Consider the following 24,670-nt stretch of genomic DNA (forward strand, 5'->3'; position numbering starts at 1 on the left):
GGCAAAAGTATCATTCTTCCATTGTCTGGGTGAAAATACACCAATGAGACATGAATCACACTGTGCCATGAAGATAGATTCTGCTCTGTGGTAAACTCTACACAGCACATTCTTGTGTCTCATTATTGCCTTCATTTGTGTCTCATCCCAGTTGTCAATCCCCTACAGACTTTTCACCTCATCAATTCATTTTTTCAGGTTTGAAAGTATCATTTACAGGTAAATCAGAAGGGAAAAGGCTGGCATCTGGAAATGTCCTTTCTATCACTATATTCAGAAGAGCACAACACAACAGCCACAAACACACAACAGCCATGAAACATAGCCATAGTAAGGAAACTGATTATTATAATTTTTGTCTGCAACATATGTTACAATACAAAATTAATTCACACAGAATTAACTTACAAGTGTGTTGTGGCTCAGCAGTTAATCTTCTGTTTGGGATGATTTGTGCAACAGTTTGAGGATGGTTGTACTTCACAGGTGGTGGAGTTGATAGTTTTGGTGCTGTAGTTTTGTTTTTTAATTTATGAACAACTGTAGTTGGCTGGACTCTATCCTCATCACTGCTGCTGAGCATGGAACAAAATCCTCAAACAATTCTCCCTATTTCAACCTGGATGTAAATGTCATTCACCTGACTGTGGACATTTACAATTACTGCGTAAAGGAAGCACAAAGAAGCACTAATGGAGGACTTGTAATGTTTTCCTGAATTGTATCAGAAATAATGGCCATGATCATGTCACCTTAAATCCTGACACCCTTCATTTAAAAAAGTATTGCATCATTGCCTGAATATGATTGTATTATTTACAGTGAAATACAGTGTGACATTAATACTGTACATTACTGTAAATTGGCCTGGATTTCCTGGACATTCATTGTTTGGTAAGGAGGCAAGGATTTAGCAGCAATGTGAACATTTCTTCATTGTGTATCATCATCATTATTATTATTATTATTATTATTATTATTATTATTATTATTGCCAGATGCCCTTATCCAGGGTGACTTTCAAAATATAAGTGCAATACAGAGTTCAAACATACAGTTCGGTTACATAATACAGTGAAATTCAAAGCATAATACATTTTACAAGTTCCAATATTCACAAGTGAATACAATATGAGGACTTTCATCCTGGTAAAAGCAGAGTGCAGACAAGATGTTAGGTCACAATCAAAGGCAAAGGGAAAGGGAGCATAGGGGAAATCAAAATAATTCAAGTACTAGTAACGCAAAACAAGAAATATGACAAAACGTTGTAAAGTGCTATCTCACAGGAGAGTAAAGGACTAAATTACAAGTACTGTCTGAAAAGATGTGTCTTGAGTAAGCCCAGGAAGGAGGTCAGAGACTCTGCTGTTTTGACTTCGGTGGGAAGGTCGTTTCACCACTTAGGGTCCAGGGATGAGAAGGAGCGGCTCTGGAGGAAGGGGAGCGGAGAGGAGGCAGAGTTAGTATTCTGGCCCCGGAAGACCGCAGCGGTCTGGAGGGGATGTATGGGGAGATGAGGGTCTAAAGGTAGCTTGGTGCAGCTTGAACTGATTGCGTGCCGGTATTGGGAGCCAGTGGAGATAGAAATAGAAATCCAGTCGTTTTCTGCAAATGTATAGCTGATGGGTAATTTAACTGAATTAATTACTGAGTTTGCTGACCGGCATTTAAGGACTTTTAGCATGATTAGAGTGTATTTGTCCAGTTTAAAATTTTTGGATCTATCATTGATAGCACGATGGCCATTGTCGGAATTTGTGTACTGGTTTAAGTTTCTTTAATTTTTCAGCTTGGGTATAGTTCTGGGATTTAGATGGTTTTGTAAGCACCACTGCCAATGTAAGCATGTAGACCTGCATGTATTATGAGGTATCAAACATGGTGTTTTGACCAGAGGACTGGGAAGTTAAATTACAAAATAGTTGGTGCCAAAGGCAGTATTAAGGCTCAGTGACACTCATTTCTAATGTGGAAGATTGTAGGTGTGATTCCTGGCCAACCCAAGTTATGAATATGTTGCATTGAAATGGGAAAATGCTATATAGAGGCTGAACTGGTGCACAGCCCTTGCAGCAAAGGAGAGAAGTCAGAAATGTTTATATGACACTCTGGCCAGTGTATCTATACAGCACTAAGATTTCAGTAACTCTTACCAGATTACACATTTTGTTCCAGGAACAAAAGTAAACACATTTGTACAGAAACATTTACAGCATTACACTATAGTAACTCCTGTGTTACTGTAATATGGTTTTATAGTGACTACTGAATATTTGGTTTGTTATCTTGTTTTAAATATTTTTTTCCAGTTCCAAACTTTAAAGTGCATTTTTCTCAAGGTTGCTATGTCTTCTAGTAGTAGTGTTAGTATTAGATTTGCTGCAAAAATGTCAGCAGGGCCAGTGGTGACATTTCTTCTTGGTGAGGGTGGCAGATTTACCCACTCCATTACTGATGTTTCCACATGAATCAAAATTCCAGCAAACATCTGTGCTGAATTACTGCCCTCTAAATCTGAAAACTGATTGGCTGTTGAGACTCAATTGTTTTCTAATTCAGCATAGATGGACACTGGAACTGGCATCAAAATGCATATCTATCTTCAGCAAAAGCTGTTCTCTCCCAATGAAGCTGTCACTCAGCCTACATGGTACAAAGAAACAATAGTTCCCAAAATGCAGTATGGGATATCATCACACAACCAGGAAGTACTTGAAACCTAGGCAAAGTTGACAATAGGCCCTTGGCCCTCCCTGCCATAGCCCAAGCTTTCTGCACCTGGGCTGTAATTCCTCGTTCACAGCGCAGGAGAAATCTTTTCTATGCAAGAATCTGCTTTCGTGTTCCATTGAGCTTGTAGTAGCAATACATATTTTAAGTCTTACAAACACCACTTCTCCCGCTTGACTGAATATCGTCAACAGCCCCTTTCAAGATGTTTTGTGAGGATTTGTCTGTCCTATTTCTCTTTAGTTGCAGGGTTCCAGTTTCTGAAGACACACTGGTTGTGTTATGGATGGCGGTGAGTATTCCAGGGCTCTGGATTCTCTGTTTTTTCCTTTCCCCTTCCTTGCAAGCACCAGAGTAAAATACTTGTGAGTTTTTTCACCTTTGCAGGAAGCTTGATTTTTGTCAGCCAACATTAAACTCCTGTCCACAGCTGTGAAGCAGCGTCCCATCTATATAAGGCAACTGGTAGGGCTTGGTATAGGTAGGGTGGTCAAACAATCATTCTCAGCATTCATCAGAGCAATGGTGAAGCGCTAATCATGAAACTTTAATTATGCATACTTTTAGAAACTATTATATCTATATAATTGAATATGTAATAATTAAGCAATGGTAATATAATCTTTTAAATTGTAAATCGGCTGGGGTGTTTTATTGACACAGAAAATGGTACATTCATTCTGTTGACATTAAAGGTGGACTAGCACAGTCCTTAACATTATTTGGTTCAAATAAACTCATGTGTTAATATGAGTGTATAAGTAAAGTATGTGTGATTTTTATTTTCTATTCTATCATTTTAGTGACTTTTAAAACTTAATAGTATAACTCTCATCACATTTATGGCATCATAAATACCCCAAAGTAGAGTTCTTCTGTGTTTCAACACTTACTGGATAGTAGAAAAGACTACATCTAAGAGCATGGGATTTGTCTTCCCTGCAGCAGCTCGGGTTATAATAACTGAAGAACTGCATGTCTTTCCCTGTGTGTCTGTGTAAACAAGGTCACTGTCTCACTGTGCTACAATGATACCTAGAAGAACAGGGTCTGTTAAGAACCAGTTTTCACTCCTGAACATCTTCCATGCAGCTGCTAATATTAAATTCCTTTTGATTGACCATGCCTCTCTCTCTCTCCATTATTTGGACTCTTCAATGACATTTGGTGGCAGTATGACGGTATGGCTACCTGTTCACTGCGACACTTTAAGAAGGGACGCAATTTTAAAGTAGCCTTTAAACAGAAATACATCTACATTTTAATCAGGAATCATTTACACCATTGCCAAATTAAGTCCCATTGCACAGCAATAACTACATCTTGTTTGTCATTATTAATATGATAAAGACAGTTTATCTCCCTTGTTAACAAATTATAATTATAAATACTGCATGTAATATTGATAATTATGCATGATCTACCCACTGAAAACATAATGGATGAACCTCTGCACTGTACTTTGTTGTTAATTTTAGTTTACATTATCTATGCTGTATATTGCTGTACATTGTATTTTGCATTTATTGTAATTTACTGTATTAAATATATCTTTTGAGAAGTGTATTTTGTGACAACTATCATTTGTCCTGGGTTGGAGTGTCTGATAAAGAAAAGAAAGAAAGAGAAAGAAAGCCAAAACTTGGTTACGTCATTTCTGATCATTTCTCAAATCTGATCAAATTAATTTGCTGCAGTTAAAAAATTGGTTGCCATCATCCAATCAAAAATAGTTTTGGCCCTGCATGTACATTTTGCTTAGTTTCTGAATTAAAAAATGTGATACAGCCATCAAACATGACAAAGTACAATATATCAAGTGCAAGTACTTCAATTCAATGGAGCTCATTACTGATACTGCTTGGTCACGGACATTTCTTTTTACCTCACATTTTTACTATTAAACCTTTAAACTCTGAATACATCTAATTTATCAAAAAGGCAAATACTGTTGATATTCCACGTTTACTAATATTATAATGAAATAATTTATGTACTTAGGAATCAACCTGGGGATCCTCAGCTCCTCAGGTACTCACTTCTTATCTGATGACAATATTCTCTGCACTGTTAGATTCTTGAAATAAAATCTCTTCTACGTATTTTGCTTACAATATTGCTAATAGAGCTGCTCCAGACTTCTTTTGTGCCTTTTTATTAAATAATTGTATCTTTCAAAAACAATCCATGTTATAAAATCTATTAGATTATTCTCTTACACACTTGCTCTGAGTTCCTTGATGTTTAAAAGGTTATAACGTTTAAAGGGCTACAACAACATGTTTAGTCTCAATAAATTGCACAAAGTAAGCATCACTGATCTTGTCAATTTATAATGTTCCTGCACAAGAATACTACACAAGAAAACTCAAGTGTTGGATTGTATAGTTAAAAAAATATTTGCTGAAATTAGTTATGGTATTGATCTGAAACTCAGGGCACAAATCTTCCATTAAGTCTCAGGTCTGGAGTTAAAGTTCATTGGATGATTGAATTAGGACAATAGATTGGTTTATATGCTGACACAACCTTGGGCAGGAAGACCGGGTTCATCCTGAGAGTGACTCTGTTATTGCTTCCCAAGTAGATCAGACAGGCTTTATCCACAGACAAGGCATGAATTTCACAAATTCTCTTTGCCGACGTTATCGATACAAGAAAGGCTACCTTGAGCGAGAGGAAGCGGAGCTCTGTTTTGGAGATGGGCTCAAAGGGAGCACTGCTCAGTCCTTTCAGCACTAATCCCAAGTCCCAGGCTGGAATTGTGTACCGGTGGTCTCAAGCATCTCACACCTTTCAGACACTGGATCACCAGGAAATGGGCTCCTGGTGAGACATTGTCAGTTTTATGATGGCATGCTGAGATAAACTTTCAGTGTGGATGCAGATTTCCCATCTTCAAGCAGCTGTTGCAGGAAGAACAGGATTGTCAATATAGAGCATGACACTGGATCCAGTTCTGGAAAGCTGACCACTTGTAAGTACACTCACCTAAAGGATTATTAGGAACACCTGTTCAATTTCTCATTAATGCAATTATCTAACCAACCAATCACATGGCAGTTGCTTCAATGCATTTGGGGGTGTGGTCCTGGTCAAGACAATCTCCTGAACTCCAAACTGAATGTCTGAATGGGAAAGAAAGGTGATTTAAGCAATTTTGAGCGTGGCATGGTTGTTGGTGCCAGACGGGCCGGTCTGAGTATTTCACAATCTGCTCAGTTACTGGGATTTTCACGCACAACCATTTCTAGGGTTTACAAAGAATGGTGTGAAAAGGGAAAAACATCCAGTATGCGGCAGTCCTGTGGGCGAAAATGCCTTGTTGATGCTAGAGGTCAGAGGAGAATGGGCCGACTGATTCAAGCTGATAGAAGAGCAACTTTGACTGAAATAACCACTCGTTACAACCGAGGTATGCAGCAAAGCATTTGTGAAGCCACAACACGTACAACCTTGAGGCGGATGGGCTACAACAGCAGAAGACCCCACCGGGTACCACTCATCTCCACTACAAATAGGAAAAAGAGGCTACAATTTGCACAAGCTCACCAAAATTGGACAGTTGAAGACTGGAAAAATGTTGCCTGGTCTGATGAGCCTCGATTTCTGTTGAGACATTCAGATGGTAGAGTCAGAATTTGGTGTAAACAGAATAAGAACATGGATCCATCATGCCTTGTTACCACTGTGCAGGCTGGTGGTGGTGGTGTAATGGTGTGGGGGATGTTTTCTTGGCACACTTTAGGCCCCTTAGTGCCAATTGGGCATCGTTTAAAAGCCACGGCCTACCTGAGCATTGTTTCTGACCATGTCCATCCCTTTATGACCACCATGTACCCATCCTCTGATGGCTACTTCCAGCAGGATAATGCACCATGTCACAAAGGTCGAATCATTTCAAATTGGTTTCTTGAACATGACAATGAGTTCACTGTACTAAACTGGCCCCCACAGTCACCAGATCTCAACCCAATAGAGCATCTTTGGGATGTGGTGGAACGGGAGCTTCGTGCCCTGGATGTGCATCCCACAAATCTCCATCAACTGCAAGATGCTATCCTATCAATATGGGCCAACATTTCTAAAGAATGCTTTCAGCACCTTGTTGAATCAATGCCACGTAGAATTAAGGCAGTTCTGAAGGCGAAAGGGGGTCAAACACAGTATTAGTATGGTGTTCCTAATAATCCTTTAGGTGAGTGTATATTGGGCCCTGGTGGAGGGGGCCCTGGCCAACTGCAGCATTTCCACGATATTAAAAGGCAGCCCCAGAGACATCAGGCAGTCCTTTCAGGGGCCAAACCCACAACTGCAGCTGTGCTGGGTTGGGGTACCACAACAGTCCCTTTGCTTGGCTCAGCAAGTCCTGTTGAAGCGGAAGCTGCAATGGATCCTCGCTGATCATCTGCACCAGCGTCGCGAACCACAATTGTCTCGGCCACCAGGGGGCAATCAGGAGAACTTGAGCTCCTTCCTGGTGAATCCTCTCCAGTGTCAGTGGAAGAAGTGTCAGTGGGGGGAAGGCATGCAGCAGTTCCTGCGGCCATGGGTGAGCAAAGGTGTCCACTCCCAGGAGGCCGCCTCCCATCTCCAGGGAGAATCACAGAGGACAGTGGGTCATCACCTGTGTAATGAAGAGGTCGACTCGAGCTCGTCCCAGCCTTTTCCAGATCTGCTCCACCACCTGAGGATTCAGTCTCCACTCTGAGCTGTCCGGACCTCCCCTGGAGAGAACGTTCGCCATTGTATTGGACACATCCGGCAGGTATGGCCCGTATGCCCGTATGGAGCGGAGATTGTCTTGCGCCCACAGGAGAAGTCTGCACACCACACAATGTAGTCTGGGGGAGTGTAGGCCTCCTTGGTGGTTGATGAAGGCCACCACTGATGTGTTGTCCATCCAAACCAGGACATGTCTGTCTGCCAGACCATGGCGAAAGTGGTGCTGCGCCAGTCGGACTGCTTGCAGCTCCTGTACATTAATGTGTGTGGCTGACCAGAGGGCACTCCTTTGACTCCCATCCCATTCCAGACAGCGCCCCAGCCTATTCCTGAGGCGTCTGTGGTGATGACTTCCCGTCTGTGTGTACATCCGAGGGGGCAGCCGAGGCACAGATTGTTACGATTTCTCCACCAGGACAGTGCCTGCCAGCACATTGAGGTCACTATCAGTGGGTGGTGTTTGTGTCTTGCTGGGTGTAGCTCGTGGGTGTTTACCCAGTGTTGTAATGGGTGCATGTGCATAAGGCTTAAGGGAAGAATATTCAAGGTGGCTGCCATCAGCCCCAACAGTTTTTGGAAGCTGGAGAGTCGATGCCCTTCTGAATGACGCCAGGGATTTCTCCAACAACTCGATTCCGTCTCCGGACAGGTAGGCAAGCATTTTCTGAGAGTGCAGCTTCGTTCTCAAGAAGCCGACCATCTGTGCAGGTTCGAGGGAGCTATTCTCTATGTGAACTGCGAGACCCAGTGCAGTCACGTGAAGTATGACCTTTGCTGTATGTTCCTCCGCCTGAAGCCTGGAGTCTGCGCACACCAGCCAGTCATTCAGGTAGTTCAGGATCCTTATCCCCTTTGTCCTGAGGGGGGCCAAGGCTGTGTCCATGCACTTTGAGAATGTGCGGGGAGCCAGTGAAAGGCCAAACTGCACCTCACTGAACTCGTACACCTGGTCCTGGAAGGCGAAGCACAGGTATTTCCTGTGTGCTTGGAGGATGTGGACGTGGAAATAAGCTTCCCTGAGGTCTATTGACATGAACCAGTCAACCGGCAGGACAGACTGGAGGATATGCTGCACAGTCAACATGCGGAAGGGTCTTTTCTTCAGAAACATGTTGAGGCCCCTCAGATTGAGAATGGGCCTGAAGCCTTGATCCTTCTTTGGCACCAGGAAGTACCCCAAGTAGAAGCCTGCTCAAGAGTCTTCATTGGTTGTATCTCTCATTTCTCCCAAATCATAGCGATCTCATGAGAGAGAGCTTGAGCCCTTTCCGGACATCTGACAGTAGTGGTCAGCCTGAAGGGACGGGGAGGGCAGAGTGGAATTGGATGGCATATCCTTGGGTCATCGTTGTTCACGTCCTGGGTGCAGGCTTGCCAGTGGTTGAGTACAGTCGGTTTGTTTGGGGGTGGTGGGGTCGGTGATGGTGGTCGTGCCCCTTCAGGGACGATCCTGCGGCTTCACAGGGGGCTGTTGGGGGTCTCCCTTGCTCTTAGGCTTCCAGCCGGAGGGCCTGTTCTTCCCTCTTGCCTGCGGCTGGTTTCTGCAGTGCTGCTCAGGCTGCGGGCCACTGGTCTGTTGTGGCCTAGGTTGAGGCTTTCCCTGCCTCTGCCATGGCCTGTTGGGTTGTTGGGAGCCCCAGAGGCGCTGCTGTGGCTGCCATCTAGCCTATTGGAGATTAGCGTATTTGGACGCTGTCTCCTTCACCTACGCCGATCGTTCAATGGAGAGGTTTACCGTCTCCTCGAATGTCTAACCCGGGGTGATGGGACCATCGAGGAGGACAGACTTCTCCTTGTCCTGGAGTTTAGCCTGCGTCAACCACAGATGGCCTCTGGCTGCTACCATGGCTGCGAGGGACCTCCGCATGACCTTCACCCTTTCTTGTAGCAAGTCCATCATATAGGCATTTACCAGCTCCATCTCCTCCAAATCTGCCATAGACTGGTGCTCCCTCAGGCGTCCCGTCAGGTGACCCATATACAGGATCAGAATGACCTGTGCGTTATTAGCCAGGACCGCTGAAGTCTCCGCAGAATAAGCCTTCTTCAGCATGGCGTCCATGGTCCTGCATTGCTTATTAGGGCAAAGTGGGTCTTTGCCTAATAGTGAATTTGCCTGCACCAGCCTGGACACTGAGTCCCCTATTGGTGGGAAAGATCCCTGTCCCTTCTTTTCTGCCCCCACCATTGTGTACATGGCAGGAGCAGTCGCAGGAGCAAATGCCGGCTGGCTCCACGTGGATTGCACAATGTGTACATAATCTTTAAAGAGGGGAAGGGTCTCTGCAGGTTTTAGCGGTTCTCCCTCACAAATTGATTTTTCAGAACCTCTTCCTGGGGGCACCATGGGACATCCACTGCCATAGCCGCACATCTCATCAAGGCCTCATTTCCCCAAACTGCCTGAGCAGTGTTGCAATCCCTCCTGCGGCATGGAGGAGTCCGTGGAGTGGAGCGGGACCATTGTTTATGTCGAGGTTGTCGACGTTGAGGACCGAGAGGTCAACATGGGTGTCTAGAGGTCCAGATAGGGTCGATGCAATGACGTCAAGGTTGAGAGGTCAGTAGAGTGGCCATTTTCTACGTGTCAAGCGGTTTAAAGTCTGCCGACAGAGGACAAGACAATCTGTAGAAGATGGAGTGGACTCCATCCTCTTTCCTCTCCTTATGCCACTCGAATCTGTAAAAGAAGAATGGATGGTACAGGAGGTAAAATTGTGCAACAGATCTCAGTGGAGTGACCTAGGCCGTCTCTGAGCGAGACTCCCACCGCACACTTACCTCTGAAGAGAAGCAATAATAATTAAAAGGCCGTAGTCTGGGCTCTAAAGAGGCAAAAAAAATCTCAAAACATTGCTGTGTTAGCTGGGGATGGTTGCAGTACTACTGTATTACTAGCTACAGTTTTCAGTTGAGGTTGGCTGCAGCTCCAGTTGATTACATTCTGTACTGTATGTCTGACTCTCCACATTGTCACCATGGTAACCGTTGCATTTGTACTGTTAAAAACTTCACTCCTTCGTATTAATAAACACCATTTATCCTCCAGATTCCATACCATTCCATACCATATCCAGAGATACCCTATCTTGTCCGTCACTCTCCATTTATACGCTGAAGGAAGAGGGGAATTTACAAGGGAGAAAAAAGAAAAAAACAGCAAGAGCATAGTGCTACACAGTTTTACTTTTCTTTAGTCTAATGACCACCCTCCTTGGTTTTACAACTCTCTCTGTATTCATAGCACCACAGACACAGAGCAGTATCCAGTCCTTTTTAATAAAGGCATTGCATATCATTCATAATCCTGTATATGAAACTGAGTTGAGAACTTGGTGACCTTCTTCCCACCCCCCATGTAGGTTAAATGCTGCACTTAACAGATCATTGACACTTTAATGTTATACTAGTTCATATACGACAATATACCAAAAGAAAATACACTACATGGCCAAAAATATGTGAACATCCCTTCTAATTAGTGGATTTGGCTATTTCAGCTACACCCATTGCTGATAGGTGTATAAAATCAAGCACACAACCATGCAATCTCCATAGACAAACATTGGCAGTAGAATGGGCCATTCTGAACAACTCAGTGACTTTCAATGGGGCACCGTCATGCCACCTTTCCAACAAATCAGATTGTAAAATCTCTGCCCTGCTAGAGCTGCCCCGGTCAACTGTAAGTGCTGTTATTGTGAAGTGGAAACGTCTAGGAGCAACAACAGCTTAGCCACGAAGTGGTCGGCCACACAAACTCATAGAACATGACTGCAGAGTGCTGAAGTGCGTAGTGCGTAAAAATGTTCTGACCTCGCTTGCAACAGTTACTACCAAATTCCAAACTGCCTCTGGATGCAACGTCAGCACAAGAATTGTCCATCAGGAGCTTCATGAAATGGGTTGCCATGGCAGAGCAGCTGCACACAAGATAACTGGAGTGGTGTTAAGCTCACTGCCATTGGACTCTGGAACAGTAGAAATGTGTTCTCTGGAGTGATGAATCACTCTTCACCATCTGGCAGTCTGATGGACAAATTTGGGTTTGGGGGATGCCAGGAGAACGCTACCTGCCTGAATGCATAGTGCCAACTGTAAAGTTTTGTGGAGGGGGAATAATGTTTTTTCATGGTTCGGGCTGGGCCCCTTAGTTCCACTGCTTAACACTACAACACTACAGCATAACATTACATTCTATATGATTGTGCTATACCAGCTTTGTCGCAATGGATCGGAGAAGGCCCTTTCCTGTTTCAGCATGGCAATGCTCCCATGCACAAAGCGAGGTACATACAGAGGTGGTTTGTTGAGATGGGTTTGGAAGAACTTAACTGGCCTGCACAGAGCCCTGACCTCAACCCCATCGAACACATTTTGGATGAATTGGAATGCTGACTGCAGCCAGGCCTGATCTCCCAACATCAGTGCACAACCTCACTAACGCTCTTGTGACTGAATGGGAGAAGATCCCCGCAGCAATGTTCCAATATCTAGTGGAAAGCCTTCCCAGAAGAGTGGAAGCTGTAACAGCAGCATAGGGAGGAGCATTTCCACATTAAATCCTATGATTTTGAAATGAGATGTTCGACGAACAGGTGTCCACATACTTTGGCCATGTAATGTACTAATTGAATGCATTTATAGTTCTAAAAAAGCAACAACAACATGGATATCTCAAATAAAGCGGATCACTCCTACCAATTTTGTTTTGCAATATTTGAAGACTAACTAAAAATTACTTAAGAAAACAAACAGCAAATGTTAACATCCTATTTCTTGCTGCAGATGTTGTTTTTCATTGTTCAGTATCATTGCAAATATTATTAAATTAATTTGAGTGAATAAAAGCTAATTTATGGCTGCATAGGACAGAGTAGCAGATTACTTTGACTACTGCAAAGAGCTGTGGCCTCAGGTTAATGCCAATTGATTTAAGAGCCAAAACTAAAAGATTTACATAAGTAACAGAAATGTACAAGATAGTTTAAATGGTCTCCTCTTATTGTGACTTATGTTCTTATCTATTCAGGTAAGATATTTTGTCTTTTGGGATCCAGAAACATTTGCTGATGCTCATTTAGGTGTTCCTTAGAATTGTAAATAGCTGGACAATGATCTTAATCATCTACAAATGTGAGAGGAAACACCTAGAATACCAGCATTATCTCCAAAGCTGCTCATCCGGTTTCATTACAGGTTGTGCTTTTCACTAGCTGTAGCTGTAGCTGAAGTGTCTACTGAGGCTACTATTGGCAGGAAACTAACATGCCTCATAAGCAACTAGACTGGCTGATGCCATCCCTGCAGGGCTCTCACACCAGGGCAGCAAGAAACTGATTGGAGAGACAGGCTTAATTGCAATTGGTGGTCTATACTGGGGAAAAACATGAATGGTTTAGACTCTAAATTAGCTGTTACACCAATTAAAAAAAAAGACACCTAATTACATTCATAGTTATTTATTATTTTCACTATTTGAAGCCATTCCTGTGAAAAACATGTTCTGCAACTAATCTTTATAGATATAAAATAATGTGGCATATAAGTATTTTTCTATAACTTATTACCTGAATAGCATTGTTTGGTTCCATTGACTTATATGTAGTTCCTTTTTTAACTTTAGTCAAGCGTCCTCTGCCTAGTTCATACATCTCTCTCCCACAATCCATGCCGAGCCTGAAGCATCTAAGTAACAATAATTTTGTGAGACATACCTTTTCGAAAAGCACTTGCAACTAAAATTGTATTTCTTCACCAAATTGAATATTTTCCTTACGGACAGATTTAGGTCAGCATATTCCAACTACATAAATAAAACGAGGCTCACTTGGACATTATTTATTACATTTCCTGCTGCTAACGATGATAAACTTGAATACAATAAGGGTTCTATAAGGCTATTGATTACCATACTAAACCAAATGCATGTTCTCTAGTTTAGTTTAAAGGAAATTGTACAATGGTTTAAAGCAAATGCTTCAAATGATAAACAAATTGTGCTACAGGCAGAAAATGTTACTTCCCAGAAAAACCGGATAAGAACTTTTTGAATCACAAAGGCCGTGTAAACAAAACTAGTTCCTACAACAATGGACAGAAATAGCTGTGCCACTATGACCTACACATTTTGAATTATTCAAATCTTTGATTGTCACTACATGTTCAGAAGAATAATCCCTGAAATTAAAAAAACTTCAGATGTTCAGTGGAAACTTAGAAAGCTCTCTGAAACCTGAGAGCTTTCCTCAAATAAACCAAAATTTTAATTTTGCATTGTTCACCCTGCATCTTGTGGAAATCCTCCATCAAGATGAATGCATTCACATAACGTGATTTGTATTAAAAGCCTGGAGTCTTCTGTACATATTTTCCAATGGGTTTGTCAGCATACCAATTAAACCACAAAGGCCACCATTTAACAGTCATGTTGTTAGGGTTAAATAAAAGATATAGAATCTTTAAAACCCATCTATGGATTAAGTGTGCTGAATGTTAGTCACCAAGTACTCAAAGCATAGTTCAAGGATTGTTTCAGGTTTTACTTAAATTAGTATACAAACCTCTTCAAACCACTATACTTCAGGGTTATATACACAATTACCTAGCAATTGAGAGAATCACCTTCTATCTAGATATTTCACACCAATTCACCCAAGCTGTATGGTGAAAGTCTAAGTCAGACTACATTACTACCAGTAGCCAGAGAGGTGCTTACCAACCTCTATCCCAAAACAAAATTAACATATGGGTTGGCAGTATAGCTAGTGCCACAAGAAAGGAATTAGACAAGAAGACAAAACGCTATCGTCAAATTTTATTCACATTTATTTTTGCTTTTAGTGTGCTCACAGAAAATTAGAACACCTTAAGCAGAGGAGTTTAATAGCAATTTTGTAAGCAAAGTTACATTCCATCTCTAAGTCAAATTGGTCAAAGCTTCTCCAGTATTTACAAAAAAAAAAAAAAGACAAGATGCTACACAAACATTGCATCTGAGATTCCTCAATTGTCAAAGACCACTGAAAAAGCATTGTCTGTTGTAATCAAAACATACCACAGTATATAAACAGTAACCATTCCACTTATCACAGCTTTGAGTTTAAAATTGCTTAAAAGGTCTTCCAGGATGACTTGTTTTTTTTTATTAATTATTTTACAAAAATGAGCAGGGTGGAAAAGAGCTGCAAACTTCATGTGCTTCTTGATATCAAGATTTCATTTATACAATAATCACAGTTAAAAACACCCTGCTGGTAATACATAATTACACTTTATTAAGGTCATAAAACCAGCAATAAACAAAGGCTATACAACTTGTTTCTACTTAATCACCGACTGGTACAGCTAATGAGATAAGTGAAAAGCTCCTATGATTTCAATGATTTGCTAAATCTATTTCATCTGGATTTTTTCTCCTTGTTGAAAAAAAAAAAAAAAGTTGTAAACCTTATGGTACACTTCTCACAGACTCATTTTATTTTTGAAGACTACCCTTTACATCATATGCTGTGGCACATTTCTGGGCACAACTAGGTGCCACTTGCTTATCCTTATCATTTCATTTACATTTTTCACCCTTAACCACCCACCCATCTCCTTCATACCATGGGCATGTCCATATTCGACAAGTTTACATTTTCTATAAAAATGTAAAATGCACACAAAAAAAAAAAAAAAAAAAAAAAAACATTTAATACTGATGCAAAAAAAGTACAAGGCAGAGTGTGGCTGCATTTAGTTTTCTTTTTTCTATAAGCCGCCCACCTCACTGCCTGTTGGAATGGTAGTAACAAATGAAGACTTTTTTTTTTTTCCTTGGTGTGGTAGGGGGAGCTTTAAAATATCCCTGGTTGTACACAAGTTCTCGAAAACCAGTACCTGGCACCATTCCAACAAACAGGGAAAAGTTCTTAGATTTTTTTTTTTTTTTTTTTTTTGCTGGAGGGGGGGGGGGCTAGGGGGGTTGGGAGATGGGGTTGGGAACTGGTTGGGGGTGGTGGGGGTGGTAGCCTTACTCTGCGGATTCGGCAACTTCTGCAACTGGAGCCTCCGAACTAGATGCAGAAGTTTCTTGTGTTACAGCGGCAGGTTCTTCTGCTTTTGGAGTTTCCCGTTCAGTGGTTTTGGCTTCAGCAGCGACCGGCTCGGCTGGCTTTTCTTCTGCTGCCTTTTCCTCTTTTGGCTTGGACTCCTCAGCAGCGGGGGCAGTGGTGGCTTTTGTCTCCTCTGCCGATGGCTTTTCTGGCACGGTCTCCTCAGATTTGGCCTCTTGTGAAGAGCTCACCTCTTCCTTTGTTTCCTCTGTGCTGCTGGCAGCAGGTGTGGCCTCCTCCTGGGCTGGCTTGTCCTCCTCTGTGCCTGTAGCTGCTGGCGTTACAGCTGCATCATCTTTGGCCTCTTCTGTGGACCCTGCCGTTGCCCCTTCATTCTCTGCCCCCTCCCCGGTTTCCTTTTTATTTTTCTTGAAGGAGAAGCCACTAAGTTTAAAAGACTTCTTGAAGGAGAAACGCTTCTTTTTCTTTTTGGGGGTTTCACTGCTAGTGGAGGGTGTGGCCCCATCCTCAGCCTTTGTGGAGCCCTCCCCCTCAGCAGGGGAAGCTGCCTCAGCATTTTCCTTGTCCCCCTCTGTGCTCTCTTTCTCGGCAGACACGGTCTCCGCCTTAATTTCCTCTTTTGGACTTTCCTCCGCAGGGGCACTTCCGTTGGCCTGAACCTCTTCCTTACAAGCTTCTGCAGCAGCTGGAGAGGCATCGCCATTTACTTTCACATGACCATTTTCCTAAACAGAGAAGTAAAATGCTTAAGTGTCAATGCATGGAATAATGGATTACAGACATTGTATTAAATACCACACTCTAACACAAGGGGCAGCACCAGACCACAAGGCGACTAAACTGGCTCTTAATACATTTTCACATTCTTACAATGCCTTCATGTCCTGTCTAGGTAGCAAGCTAATCTTAAAATTGTAAACCATCAGATATTAAGTCTTACATATAAACGGTTCAGTACTGAAGTTTATATAGATTTATATAACAGAGCATCTATAATTTTTCTTAAGACGTTCAAATTTGGGGTAAAATGGAGAGCGCGCAAGGGGAAATAAATGCAGTTTTATGACACCTAGATCTACCACCAGGGGGCGATTATTAACACTACAGCCTTCAGCAGGCAGTACCGCCAAATCACAGCAGATGCTCATTAAAACACCACATCACGCAGACTACGGCTAAATCGAAGACCACGGTTATCACCATTTAGTCAATTTAGCAACACTTATTTATTTCTTAAAATTAAAACCTTAGCAAGTTCAAGCGCTTAACATTTCCAAGTTTATTGGCAAAAACGTGTTTTTTGATCGATTATAGCTTTCCACTGCTGTGTTACTAAGCATCTTAACCAGAGCATCTGGAACAAAAGGCGTGGTAGCAAGCCATTGTTGCCGCCGCATAGCACTCCGTCTATACTGCACATACTACTTCACACATTAACTATAGTTACGTATGCATTACTATAAGTCGCCATTCATAACATTTATAGATTACCCAATTTTCGTATAAAAATATATAGCACAGGTGGTAGAAAACGCAATATTAACGGCGTCAGCTGGGAATTTGCCCTAGACAAAGGCATACTAAAATGCGTCCTAATACGTTATCAATCGATCACAAATTAAATGCAATATATAAGTTTACACTAATTTCTAAAATTAAGCATACAAGCTCTCTCAACCGAAAGCGGACTGCTCGGCGTCCAGGCGCTGCATGCCTCAACTGTGGCTCCAGTCCTCGTTTCAAACAAAGCACCGTTTCGGGAGGCGTTCATAGATCCCATCACACGATGCCAGTACAGATGAAGAATTGTACAGGGACGGAAAGCAAGCCTAAAACACTTCTGCTTTCAAGAACACAAACCAAAAGTGAAACATTTGAGTATAGAAAGAATAGCCAAACTCTAAATAAGTATCCAGATACTAGTCCACCACAAAGGATATTGGATAGATCATTGCATTTTCCCCCGCACATAGACTAAATGCCGAAAATCACTTTTCTTTAAAACACATACGTTTCAATAGATCAGTTTGGATGGTTCTCTTTTTCCCTGAACACCAGCATGTCTGGATAAGGTCCCCGTTAAACGCGCACAGTGCGCACCATTGCGCAAAACACTAAATATACACCTAATTATCTCAAATCAATTTTAAAATGTAACTTACCTGTCCATTTGTTTTAGAAGGTGAGGCAGCAGCAGCTTCTCCTGGTTTTTCAGCGGCGGTTTCGCCCTTTGCAGCGGTCTTGGAAAATTGCGCTCCCATGCTTTCGCTCCAACAAAGAAACACTACCGATCCAAAAAACGAACAAAGACCACAAGCCTCTTTCGAAAATGCAAGATCTACACGAAGATCCCCGCTTGGAAAAGTTTATTCTAGAGGTATTCAAAGTCCAGTCGCAGCGGAAAAAAATGCGCAAATAGCAAAAAAAAAAAGAGCCTGCCAAGTTAAGAGAAGTAATAAAAAAAAATCCCAGATTTGTGACTGTGTAGCTGTAGACAGGGTGGAAAATGGAGAAATTTCCCTTGTTGCTAATAAGATGCGGAGTCCAACGCCCAAGTGCACAGATGAATGGGCATTCCGAGCGATGACGACATGCATACTGAGATCCAGCCAATAAGAAAGCGGACAGGGGAAGGGGGCGCGGCTTCCAAAGCAAACGAACAATGGAGCCAAGCTGAATGTTACAAACCTGAAAAAAATCTACTTGTCCCAGTTACATTTGTCTTTAATTAAATGTGTATATATCAAACTACGTTTTGTAGTGTGTAATTTCCATGTTACAGATGCATTTCTTGTAATTTTCCAACCATTCATCAATCTTCATCATGATCCCATAATGTCTCATGACAATTTTGGTTTTAACAATGTAATTGAAAAAAACGAGCTGGATATTGAAATCAGCTACATTTAATACATCTAATGAAATGCACTGTTCTATCGTGAATGGTTACCGGGAAATACGTGCATACTAAACAACGACGTGTTTAAGGTTATTTTAAAAAGGAATAATACAAAATTAACAATTGTGTAGTACAATTTTATAGATAGGATTTAAACCGAAGTGGGGGGCGGGGCTATCTCACCATTATTAATATGTTTTTAAATCACCCATGTTGATTAGGGTATTAATAAGATTTCTTTATTGTGCTTCTAAAATGTATCTATTAAACTACTGTCACCAAAATTGGAAACCTGTTTTATTCATTGTTTGCTTACTTTTTCCATACAGTAGGGATAAGTCGTTTGAGCAGCTTTAAAAGTAAGATATTAATGAATTTAAAATGACGTTACAAAGATGGAAAATAAACATCAGATAATTGTTTCTGGCTCGGATGGTAAATCTTATGTAGGCTATACGTAATCAATAGATTGAGCGAATAACGTGTAAGTAACCTGCTATTCCTACCAAAGGAAACGATGGAGGGAGGGGCAACAGCGTTAAAGCATAGCTATATAAAATGGTATACTGTGTAAAAAGTTTCATTCAAGGCGAATGACCGGCGGATTTGTATGTATGTTATCAAGCATGCATAGTCTCCAGGAAATACACGATACATTATAATTCATTATATTGTTTTAAAAAGATCAAAGGACACTTCAGCTTCTCTCTTGGAATGTTTTCAGATGAGAGCGATTGTCATTTAGAATGGCTTCTCAGTCGAAGAATCCTCGCGTTCTCTTTGTGTTCTACTATCGATGGGAATCTAGTTTCCATGGTGATTTCACTCGTAGAAGTGAAGCCAAAGCTGGATCAAGAGAAAGAGGAGGAGGAGGACGGGCAGCGCTTAAAGCCGCTTCACTCACACCGACAGAGCGCAAAAAGCGCTAAGAGAAGGCAAGAGAAAACAAAGGATTGACGAGAATGTGAAGGGAGATAACAGGATGGGGAAACAGATGAGTCTACAGGGAAAAGAAGCAGCTTTTGGAAAGTGCGTGTACGTGTATCTTTTGGACTGCGAGTGAGCGATTTGGAGAGTAGGGTGCCGCAGCGCAAGGAAAAAGGAAATCAGCGGAGTCGAGAGAAAAGGGATATGATTCCGGATGGAAATAGGGGAAAGTACAGGAAACTTGTAAACTACCCTCAAGACGCTCGATGCAGTAAATTTAGCTAAAACTAACAGGAGAAAGCATTACAATTGTGAAGTAGAGTATTCAACAATAAAACTGCATTATAGATTTGTGAGATGTTTTTGTTGATTGTCTATTTTTGTTATGGATTGAAAAACACAATATAAAAGCAAGTTCAATGTTCATAATTCATCGGTCCCGAGTTATTTACGTTTCCTTTTTTGTTTTCTGTTACATTACTTTCACTTTATTTTTTAAGATATAAAAGTACCAGACATCTGTTGACGTATGTTATATTGTATTTAAGAGAGCAGGGTTATTTAATGTTTTTACCCTAGAGCTCAATCGATTTGGCAAATGCCCAATTACATGTGTAGGGCCCTGAGTTTTGCATGACTTTTTAAACTGTATTTCAGTTATGCAAAACATACTACTTCCAGAAAGGGCGTTATAATATTTGTATTAGAACTTTGTTAGATTTTATTGTATTACTTATGTAACCTCTGAATTTATTTATTTAAAAAAAGCATATTGCTTGTTAATATTTTAAGTACTTCGTAAACAGTTGCCACAAATTTGTTGAATATACTCCTCCTAAAACAGCCCAGGACATTGATAATGAACAAAAATATTATTTAATTTGAATAGGAGAATTATAAAACGGTTTTCAGTATAGAATTTAGTCTACAGAGAAGCAAAGATAACCTGTATACAACCCGACCTACTTTTAAATTAAACCCTTTCCCCACCACTCTCTAACCCATAACAAAACAAAAAAATATATATAAATAATTAAACATACCCTGCCAATTGCAAAATTAAAGACCCTGATCTTTGGACCCTAAAGTCCAAATCTGCTTAAAATATTGTATTCAGAGCCAATTTTTGTATTCTTTACTATAACTTGAACAATATCCACACAGAAACATGGACTTCGTGACTATTACTATATGTACACGTCTAAACAGTTATAGTTAGCAAAAGTGTCTCCTTCCCCACTGTTTATGTCAATTAGAAATGAAAGGTCAATGTACACTTAAAATGACTGCATTTTTTTTTTTATATGGTGGGTTGCTTATCTGTTGCTTGTGATTGGTTGAGTGAATCCAATATGGTAGAGCATATAAAAATCAGCCAGCAGTAGGACAATAATTCTCAATTACTCAAACTCCGGTAAGGTTCACACTCCTTTTCCAATTCCGGACTAAAGTTTTCCACTTGAGTTTCATGCAATTGTCCATCACCCTCAGTGTAGCTAGATACACCAATGCATATTTCAGTTGTCATTAAGCCTTTTCAGCTTGAGCGAATCCTTTGTATTATAAAGTTCAGTGCTGATATCTGAAAAAAATAAAAAGATAATAATAATCTGCCTTTGTAGTAAAGTTCATGTCACAGGTTAAACATTGAACCACGCCAATTGTTGGAGATGCCTCTTCGCCACCCTTACTTCAGTGCAGCCACATCACATACATCAGTAAGTTTATACAGAACCACAGAAGAACAATTCAACAGGGCAGGGCTACTTTCAATATAGAGATGGGGAATAAACCAAAATCGCCTTTAACATAACCCAGGGCGAATGAAGTGGTTTTTTTTTTTTTTTTTAAAAAGCAAAAGAACATGCCCTAAACTAATAGTGAAAACCGCAAAAATACCATGCTCTAATTCTAGAACTATGACGAAGCCCCTTTTAGAAAAGCACGCAGCTCACAACAGCACCAAAAACAAGCAGCCTCTGGTGTCCATCTCCCCGAGCCTCTCCCGGGCTTTAGAGCACCTCTCTCCTGGGACACACCGCCTAGAAAAGCAACGAAAAAAACAGTTAGGCTACCATATAATTACACGCTCCTCTCCTGCGCCAGTCCTCAAAGGAGAGGGGCAACAGGGACCAGCACAAGCAGGGGCTGAATTCAATGCAACGAAATACAGTTCCTTGGGAAGCACGCTTTCCTTTCCCTTTTTACTTCAGTCGGTCAGCTTACTAATATTGAAATGAAACCGGCTACTTTGCTTATCGGTCCGAAGCTGCACTCCCAGCCTCTCCCAGCCATTGTCTGCACACTACTTCAGTCGCAGTCTCTATGAGTGGCGACTCTTCCGACCCCCTGCCCAGCACAAACTCCATCCTTTGTTTACCCCATTGGTAAGACTCACCCCCCCTGTGCCTTATTTTAACAACGAGCCTGCGATTAGAGGTGGAGCAGGTGTGCGGCTCTCAGTGCAAAGCAGCGGCTGACATCCAGTTGAGCTCATGTGCGTCTCTGGTCCATTCAAAAGTGACAAACGTGCAATAATCGAATAATAATTAAGTGCAAACAGCAATCTATAATCAGTGAAACAAATAATTAAAGACAATAAAATATTACTTTTATATCATAAGAAATTATTTATGTATTTATTTATGTGCTGACCACGGCGAAAATAACTGAAATGCATATGTGATAATAAGTGAAAAGATAAGATTAAAATTTAAACACAAACGATAATATCAGTGACACAAACACAAAATATAACTTGGACTCAGGCAAAAAGCAATTACATTTTCAAGTAGCTCACGACGTTTTGAAGACTAGGGTTCGCATTACGGGGGGATTGGGGGGGGGGTTGAACCCCCCTAATTAAGACTTGGACCCCCCCGAAAGAGGCAAACATAGAAGGGTGGGGGGGTCGCAACATGAATATATCGTAACGTAAAATGTTATTTTTTACAGTTCACAGTTTGTGACCGTCACAACCCCCCCCCTCACAGTGTTTGAACGTCACAAACCCCGCCGCCCCCGCTCTCACAATTTTTGCTGACCCCTCTTTGTCATTGTATAATTCACACTCTTTTGAAGACTATAAGGATATTTAACAGTTTGCATCTGGAAGCCCTCACAATTTTCTGATTTCAGTATTTCTCATTTCTTTTTTAATGTATCTGTACCACTATTGAAGATAAGAGATCCATGATTGAATATGTATCAGTAACTATATACATCATTATTTTTCCTTATGTGCTAATGTGCGTAATTTGTTGTAATAAAATGACTAATACTAGAGATGATTAAGCAACCGCAATGGGATGATTGTTACTGATCGGGAAATTAGTGTATTTAAACGGGACTATATCATGAAGACTGAAATGCAGGTTACCAAACCAGGTCCTGACAAATACAAGAACCTAGTCATGGGAGTCATAAGAGACATTTTGGCATGTAGGTGTAAGTTGAGTTTGATCAGGTGAGGCCACTGTACTGGAGCTAGTGCCTAGTTCATGGTACCAGCAAGTAGTTGTTTCCCCAGTAGGTGCTATCATCCAGCTGTAAACCTACTCTGCAGGGCAGAGCTATATGCTATCTGCTACATGGGCAGGAAAGTCAAGCACTGCATGTGCTGCCATACTTAAGGGATCAAACATCAATTACTGCTGCCTGCTAAACATTACATTATTTGTATTCCAAGTTTGCAATGAATTGCAGAAGTTAGAGATACCCAATATGCTAGTACAGCTTCACTAAGGCTTGGAAGAATGGCAGGAGTGACAGTTCTCGTAGTGGGTGAGGCTCTCGCTGTGGACTGCAGTTGTCTCCACCGAGAACAGCTCTCCTTAGCTTCTCATTACCATGGAAACACGAAGGAAGCTCTACACTGTAATGGATTACTCTGCTGAACTGCTGCAGCGGCAATACAGGGCCTGCGACCTCGCTGTCATCCTCTTGTTTTAGCTCTAGCTTGGCTGGGCTATTTGGTGTAAATTATTGAATAAACTGCAGTATATGTATGCAATGGTTAAAAAACAAAACAAAATGCAAAATTCACCACCTGGTTTAAGAGTAACATGGAGTTTCGTATTCACAGCCTGACATTCACTAGATGTAGTGCCTTGTTTTTGAGGGCTGTGTTCTTAAGCTAGCTCATACGTTCAGCACTGAGTGGAGAGCTGTTGAAGTGAAGGAATTGAATGCTAGTAGAACTGCACTGTATTATGAAAACAAATTGGAACTGCAAAGACCGCAGTTGACAGGAGCAGTAGCAATAGCAATGACTCAGTTAGTGGAGAAGTTCAACATTGCTGCCGCTAATATTTATACTTGAGAAGCTTTAATTTTGAGCCGGTTTTATTGGTTTATTTAATTAGTGTATACAGGCTTATCTTGTTTTAATTTTACCTGGGATACCTCTGCCTATTTGATCTGTCTGTCTCACACTGGTCTATGTTGTGTCTGAAGCATCCAAGTAACATTAAAGGGGATATCGACTCCTAAAACACAAACACAAAATGCCTTTTATTTTGCTGCTCTGATTGAATAATCACTATATAGCAGTCGACCCAAACCATATTTCTAACGCCACAATACTATTCTGATATTTCAGGTCAGTGTTTTAATTGGGGGTTGAGGTTTCTGTTAGATGTTTATTTATGTATATGCAACAGAACTAAATAAACACATAGCTGACACTTATTTATTTATTTAATTAGATAGGAATGAAAGGGAAATTTTTTAATTTGCAATGGCAACATAGGGTGATAATGACATTTAGCCCCTTAACTATAACTATGCTACCCCAAGTATTTTAATAAGGACATGGAGCCTCAAAACCACCCTAAAAACTCCCCGAGCAGGCCCAGACCAAGATCCCAAATCCCCCAATCATGGATGCAGTGAGTACAATTCTCTTTTTATTATTATTTTCTGCAAAGGGAATATAGTAAGGAGGCAGGGCAAGAAATCTCCACACAGTCCATCCTCCATGAGCAGCTGTACAGGAGAGACAGTTAGATGGGAATGTGCACTTGAGCCCCCCCCCTTTCAGGTTTACTTTCTCTACACTCCAGAAGAAGCAGAGGATGGAGCTAAGGAAATGCCACTTCTTTAAGGGAGAAAGCACAATAATGTTCTTTAACAATTACTGTGTCTCTACTTTTTTATTTTTCCCCTTTTCACACGATTCTAATTTAACAAGCCACGTACAGTACAACCCTTTGCCTAACTTAGTCAAGTAACATTTAGTCAGCTTTCAATGTCCCTTCCTTTATTCCAACAAGGGTCCAGCCTGAAGCCTTCATGCTTCAAGCTCTGTCAATCCGGTCCACTCTGCTGA

The 24,670-nt window shown here is 41.3% G+C and overlaps 1 protein-coding gene across 1 annotated transcript; it reads right to left on the reverse strand.

Annotated features, from left to right (window-relative positions):
* Window positions 1-14,260: 14,260 nt before the first annotated feature.
* Window positions 14,261-18,100, reverse strand: marcksa (myristoylated alanine-rich protein kinase C substrate a). The gene is made up of 2 exons (XM_066698811.1): window positions 17,678-18,100; window positions 14,261-16,240 (listed from the first exon to the last, which is right to left on the reverse strand). Exons 1-2 carry the CDS (start codon window positions 17,774-17,776, stop codon window positions 15,473-15,475), a joined length of 867 nt encoding a protein of 288 aa, XP_066554908.1. The 5' UTR covers window positions 17,777-18,100; the 3' UTR covers window positions 14,261-15,472.
* Window positions 18,101-24,670: the final 6,570 nt, after the last annotated feature.

This window comes from Amia ocellicauda, chromosome 1, assembly GCF_036373705.1.
Source record: "Amia ocellicauda isolate fAmiCal2 chromosome 1, fAmiCal2.hap1, whole genome shotgun sequence".
NCBI lineage: Eukaryota > Metazoa > Chordata > Actinopteri > Amiiformes > Amiidae > Amia > Amia ocellicauda.